The 7360-nt window shown below is 34.2% G+C and overlaps 1 protein-coding gene across 1 annotated transcript in view; it reads right to left on the reverse strand.

The window, feature by feature from the left end:
- Nucleotides 1-7360, reverse strand: part of Dhx15 (DEAH-box helicase 15) — a 40954-nt gene that overhangs the window by 25075 nt on the left and 8519 nt on the right. The window contains exon 3 of the mRNA XM_031342269.1: nucleotides 5622-5815. Coding sequence (XP_031198129.1) covers nucleotides 5622-5815 — 194 coding nt within the window. The remainder of the gene's footprint in view (nucleotides 1-5621; nucleotides 5816-7360) is intronic.

Raw genomic sequence — 7360 nt, forward strand, 5'->3', positions numbered from 1 at the left:
GCTTTAAAAAAATACAATAGTAAAGCAAACTACCGGTTACAGTGAGAAATACTAGATGTGTGCTCATCTAAAAATGAAATATACAATATTTTAAGTACCTTAAATGTTCTAATAAAACAAAGCAAAAGCCAGGAAACATCAAACCCATTTGGGACGTATATGCATACATATACATACACATTTCTTCTTGGCTGCCATGCTTAGCCCAGACACCCAAACACAGCAATGAATTTTGTTACATCAAGCATATTTAGCCTATCCTTCAAATTTAAGACACCTAATCAAGAAAAAGCCTAAAAACTGTTAAAAATTTAACAACTGCAAACAAACAAAAAACAAATTATTTTTAAATACTTTTTCACAACTCCCAACTCTAAATTTTGAAGACAATAATAACAGCATGACAAAAAGCTGAGGTTGTAATTTCTATGCAGTATTTTTTCAAACACTGGCACTGTGAAAACAAAGTGAACCTTCTACAAGTGGTCTTTTGCAAGTGCATAAATGCTAGAAATAAGTAGATAACAAGTTAGCTTACATTCATAAAAGTCAATAGAATTCTATTTGCAGGGGGCAAAAAGCATTTCCCTTGTAAACCTAAGAACCTGAGTTCAGTCTAATGATTAGAAAAACCAACTTCTGACCTCCATAAACAGTACAGCACATTGCCTACATACAAATTTAAAAAAAAATTCCACTTGAAAGTAACAATATTTCAATCAACTAACCAATTATTCTTTACTCCCCAGTCTAAGAACACAAAGATCAAACTAAACCATTTAGCTTACACACTATACTTCAATAAGAATGGAGCCTACTACTATAAATTACTTTTAAGTTATACAATTGTGGGTTAAAAGTGGTAGCAGACCTGTAAAAACCTCTTTATCTCAAGCTCTAAGCGTATTTGCCTACATTGATTCCACAATGACAAACATCAAATTTTAATTCATGCTAACCTTCCACAACTGTAATTCAATTATTGTGTTACACAGGACATTACATTGATTTCTTAAGGTCCTTTTAAATTAGTTTAGCTGGTAGACACCAGTTACTTTCCTATTACTGTAAGAAGACACCAAAACCAAGGCAACTTTTAAGTTTTTAAGAGGTTTGCTTTCAGTTTCAGAGGGTGAGTCCTTGACTATCGTAACAGGGAGGATGGCAGCAGGCTAGGTACTGAAGCAGTACTCAAATCTTGCATTGCTATCACTTGGAAGCTGAGGAGACATGAGACAATGACCCACCCACCCTATTGACACATCTCCTCAAACACTCCTTGGAGGAGTCCTTCCCAAACAGTCTAACCAAGCACTCAAATATTTGATCCCATGGAAGCTATTTCCATTCAAACTAAAGCTGGTTAGTTAGTAAGACTCTACAATCTATCAAGTTGGAAATGTACTACAACTACCACTAGCAAGTGTTAGCCATGTTGACTATACATTGTTAATCTGAGTGTCAGTATATCACGACTGTACACAGATCAACATACTCAGAATCCTTGAGATTGTTATCAGCCCTTTCCTCTGAAAACTTGCAACTAATTATTACACTAATAATAGGGCTGAGATCAAACTCAAGACCCTAGGATAGAGGGATCATCGTGGTTCTCAATTCCCCATCTGTTAAATCACTGTGCTCTGTTGGCTACTGCTCCAGACTCTAAATTCTTATACAGTTAGCACTTCAGTATTAAATTTGCCAGGTAATACATCATAATCCTCTGGGTACCAACCTTAAATGTTCCCTACCAATCCTTACTGAGTAGTGTTTGTATTTTGCTTGGTAGAATCTTTTGGCTTCTTTCATCTTCTTGCCTATGAAGAATGCCTACCTTTGATATTAAAACAATTCTACAATTTTTTTAACCTATATTGTATAAAAATACTTTTTGTTAAAAATTTATTTCCTTCAAGGTTTACATGGAGCAGTTTATACAATGAAGTTCAAGACTGCCATTCATTTTTCCCTATCATATATTTCAACACTGGCTTCTTGTTTTTACCTTTTCTTGGCTCCCTAACAGCTTATCTTCAAACTACATACCAGACAAAATACCCAGCAGAACGGTAGTTAACAGAACAAACTCATATCCCTCCAAAATTATACTTTGTTTTATATACCAACTCCAGACGGAGTCTCCTTTAAAATTCTGAAACTAAAGTTAACCAGATAACCAATACAGATGCAGAATGAAAAGGAAATTACATAAATCACTAGATCCCCATGCTCTGCTTCATGAACAGAATCTTCAAGGACGTCAGAGTAAGGTCCTTTACTGACTCTGCCCCTTTTCTTAATTTTGCCAAACATTCAAGATTCTTGAACTCACAAGTTTCACATTCCTCTGTTGCCCCCAGAATAAGTGGAGAAGGGTAGAACCCACCAAGTTCCACACACAAGACAAGCATAGGAGACAGACTCAAATTCTGTCCCAAATTTGTAGCTCCACTAAGCAAGACAGATTTAAAATGCCACCTTTGATGTTATCCTGTGTCCATAATTTAGTTGTTTAATAACTTAAAGTAAACTGGCATAAAAATGCTTATATAAGTTTGTTCAATGCTTGAAAGTTTTATTAAAAACAAAGCAACTGCAGTACTTTCTCAAGCAAAAAAACTTAACTGCTCCACATGGTCAGGAATCTCAGACAGAACTCAGTTCTGGGCAATCCTAATCTCTAGAGCAAAAGCCAGGACAGGTAGGGCTATAGAAACCCTGTCTCAAAACAGCACGCACACACACAATAGAGAGAACCATAAGTTGTTCTGATAGATACTCACACATGTACCATGGATTGCCATGCTCAAACCAACACACAAATTATATATTTAAGGGAACAAAGAAAATGGGGGGGGGATGTTATCCCATAAGCCTGGAATTCTTTCACCCTATACCTGAATCTTTCTATTTACTTCAACCGGATCTTAGACTGAAAACACCAACAAGACTGAAATACAGCTCACTGGTAAATCACTTGCCTCACAAGCATACGGTTAGACTCCATAACACCACCAAGAAATCAATTTTTCCATCGAATGTCAATCCTTAAGTTATTCTTCCATATAAACATGTTCTGCTTCAGATATCTGATACTTTGTATTTATATTTGCTCTTGAGAGACATAAACCAGATTAACTTCTTACTACTATATTGTCCAATACATAAAGCACTGTTTAATGGCTAACGTACTATTTCTTGGTAAGTAGCTGGGTTCCCTCAATATCAAGCTACTTCTATTGTGCAGCTGGAGGAAAAGTCTTATCACCTCAACTACCAGTAATATTAGCCACAAACTCCAAAAATATATTTTCTACAGATGTGAATATCAAACTGTTCCCTTTCCAAAGTCATCTATTCCCTGAAAATAAACTGAGAAATGTTCTATGATTTGTTACAATTCATGGTAAGTTCTTCCCTGAAAATAAACTGAGAAATGTTCTATGATTTGTTACAATTCATGGTAAGTTCTTAAATCCACAGCAATGGTATTACACATCAATGTCTTCTTCTAAACATCACGATGAATCATGATGTTCTGACATGACTGTCTCAATGGCATTTATCCCTAGCCCACTAGTTTCCAGATTGGACTGTTTCTTTAGCTTCCTTGATGCTATGCCTGATTTTTTTCTTATAATTTCCATGTTGACTAATTTGTACAATATCAAATCCTCTGCAAACAGCACAATATCTACTATAGAATTTAATAGTTCTCAAACATTGAAAGTATATTATTTTCATACATAGAACCAACTTTAAAGATACACAAATGTAGCCTCAAACTGTCTAAATTCTGAGACACTCAAGAAAAATCTTTAAAACTCAAGTCTTCTCTACTATCCTTTTGTATTAAAAGTTCCTTTGGCTATTTGATGAATACATATACACTTTAATTTCTAGATAGAAAAATAGCTAATATAGGGTAAAAACCTGTCTAGGCTTGCATTCTGCCTACTCAATACACAACTGAACTTCAGTTTAAGGTTTTATCAATTTTTACTCTATGGGTTTTCAGTGACTTAATGTAAAAATATCCAGGTACTTCTTAATGAAGCAGTCCTATCAATTAAAACTACCACTAGCACTCTTCCTACTAAGAGTTGCATTACAATTTTTCTCTCCTTGAAGAAAATAAAAAAAATTACCCATTTCCAATTCAATTAACAATGCCAAATTAGTTTTAATGTATAGTGAACAGATTGTAGAATACCAATAAGCTTACCTTATCTAGAATAATTTTTTAAAGCTTGATTACAATTTCTGAGAATTGCTTAATAAGAAAATATGACAGTGCCAAAAATACTTTCACTTTGAACAAGTGCATCTGTTTGTTACTCTTTCTAAACACAATGAGTCTTTCACAAGATTCATCTTTTGAAAGTCCATCCTTCCTCTACTTTCTATCACACACACAATTACTATGGCTTGTAACTTTCTCAAAAATCCAAACTGTTTTAACCCCTTAACTGTAGCTTATTGAGAAAAATTTGGTACATAATCAAATGCTGAAAAGATACTCCTTTTAGAGATGAGGAAAAATCTGTCCATTATTTTCAAGTCCTTGATATCTGCACCTTATAGATTTTTAAGAGCTGATTTTATGTAAATAGTCAATTACACTGTAATTTCAAATCACAGATGTTATCACCTCAAGTTCTATATTCAGTAAATATTAAGATCCAAGCCAAAAATATATCCCTTAAAAGTAAAGAACATAAGCTGATTAGTATTTTAAAGTTGAACTTCTATTAAAAAATTATGAAGTTCAAATGAAATGCACCCAAGAACTATTTTTTAAAAAGTGAAATATTAGCTAAAAAGTAACAGATCAATGCTCAAATATGGATGAATCAAAAGACTGAAGACGGTGGATACAGAATCTCATACTATGCTACTATACTATTTTTCCTAATCCAATCAATCTCATTTATTGTTATTAGAGGGCATATCCACACCACAGGTTCAAGTCACTGACCATGTATTCCAAGTTCTGTTTTTACAATACAGTTGAAAACTGCACTGTGACCAAGTTATTTCTAAAACTGACTAAATGCCCTATAAATGTGGATACATAAAAGCAACAGGAGAAAGTAAGATCTGCTGGGCAACAGATATCACTACTTAAGCAGAATGTTAACTGTAAGACACAGAAAACAATTATGTAAGTACATTACAAGAGCATAGCAGGTATAAAGCAGCAGGACCTTGAGGTGGTACAAATGCTCTATTACAGAACAAGACTCTTTCACTTTCTCCATGAGCTCACACATAGCAAGAACCACACAATTTCCCTTACTCATAAATAAATCAAATCCCACCCACATATCATTTGTTCTAAAAGTAACTTTTACTGACATTTTTACCTTTTATCATATTTTATGCTATTAGTAACATTTCACAGATGATACAGCACCACATAACTGAAGGATAATTTCTATTGAAGAGCTAAATATATAACCACCAAGAAAAACACTGATAAAATGTCGCCTAGCATGTCTACTTCATTGTATTTTAAAATTGGAAATTCCATTCGTAAAACTCCTTAACAAAAATAAAAACCAAAAAACAAAAACATACAATTAGAGTAGTATCCATTTTGAAGAGAGAGTACTTACTTAAGAATGGTTTTTGCACTACTGCAGTCTTCAAATCGAATGGAGTATCCAACTTCCTGGCCTAACATCACATCCATCTCATCAGCAACTCTCTGAGCCACACTCATTGCAGCCACTCTCCTGGGCTGGGTACAAGCAACTCCTCTTTTGGGTCCTGGCAAGGATCGCATATACTCCACACACCACTGTGGTATCTATGAAATAATTTCACATTTAAATTATTTGTACTCTCCCTGTACACAAACTATATGTATCTAATGCTATATTTTATTCTAATTATTTAAAGCAAAATTCAATTATGCAAAGAAGTTATAACTCAGGTTACAATACCATGAGCACTCTAAGCCAGAAGGGGTCATATACAACACAGATAAAACATAATTACACTCCTGGCAAGACAAGGTCCACTCAGACTATGTTCAATATGCTCAGCAGTATAGCTTGTACCATTAGTATTTTCTAAGCAACGGGAAAAACATCCAATTTAAATTCTATCCTTTAAAGAATTTTAAGTCTCAGAAGTAAATATAGCAATGTACACTTTTGAAAATCACATTTTTAATTATAAAAATGAAGGCATAAGTATAAAAACTATAAGCCATCAAAAGGTCATCATAACACCGTTAACTTTTCCCTCAGGAACATGGTGACAGTACCTTAGATACCATCCTAAAAGTTAAGTTCTCAAAATTGCCACCTTCACGTTCAAAAGGACCAAAATAACAGCCAAGGGAAGAGAAAAAAAATGTGAAGCTCAAGATGGTCATTATGGTGACCTATTTACTTATTACACTATGTAGGTGTTAAGGGCTTCTCTCATGGTTTGGTTTTCTAGCCATTTAATTGAATAGGAAGATATAAATGTTCACAACCTTCAGTTAAGAATACTCCACTACAAGTACCTACATCTGTTTCATCAAAGCTTCTGAAATCCTAAACAGATTCTAATGCTAAAAAATGTAGAAGACTTAGACTTCAGTATTCATGATAACATCTGATAAGAAATGTTGGCTGATATACTGTTATATAACTTAGATTACTTTTGCAATTGGGATAGCTCATGCACAAAAATAACTCAAAGGGGAGACAATTACACTTTTTCTCCAAAGAAAATAGTATATACCTTTCAAGGGCCTAAATGAAGAAAACTACTACGACTATCTTCTTAGATCTGGAAACCAACAGACCCCATACAGTGCTTTTCTAGGAAAGCTTTAAGAATCTGCCTTCATTTCACCAACCCTCCTCTACAAAAAGTAAAAAGTGGTGAAACTCAAAGCACTGACTAGCAAATTAAAGGAACAGTTAGTCCTTAAATTCTTAAAACTGTTCAGATTTAAAAAAAAAAAAAAATCCATTCCAATGAAATGAATAATTTAACTTCATTTTGGTTAATTTGGCAGATCTCATACTTTTAGAAGTTCTTCGTACTCTTAACTAATGAGAAGGCAATAGACTTATGCATTAATTCCTAATGAAAGCCTGTCTTGTATAAACTTTCATTCCCCCCACCCCCCGCAACAAATTTTTTTCAGACAAAACTTTTCTAGTAGGGTACAAATTTTACATATTCTCAATCCTAATTTCCACCCTGATAGACAGCATTTGGTTCTCTTTATATGTCTGTCCATCTGCACAATGCAAACTACTTTCAATGCAGGTATATATATAAAAAAAAAAACCCAGCTGGGCAGTGGTGGCGCACGCCTTTAATCCCAGCGCTTGGGAGGCAGAGGCAG

This window comes from Mastomys coucha, unplaced genomic scaffold (assembly GCF_008632895.1).
Source record: "Mastomys coucha isolate ucsf_1 unplaced genomic scaffold, UCSF_Mcou_1 pScaffold22, whole genome shotgun sequence".
Taxonomy (NCBI): domain Eukaryota; kingdom Metazoa; phylum Chordata; class Mammalia; order Rodentia; family Muridae; genus Mastomys; species Mastomys coucha.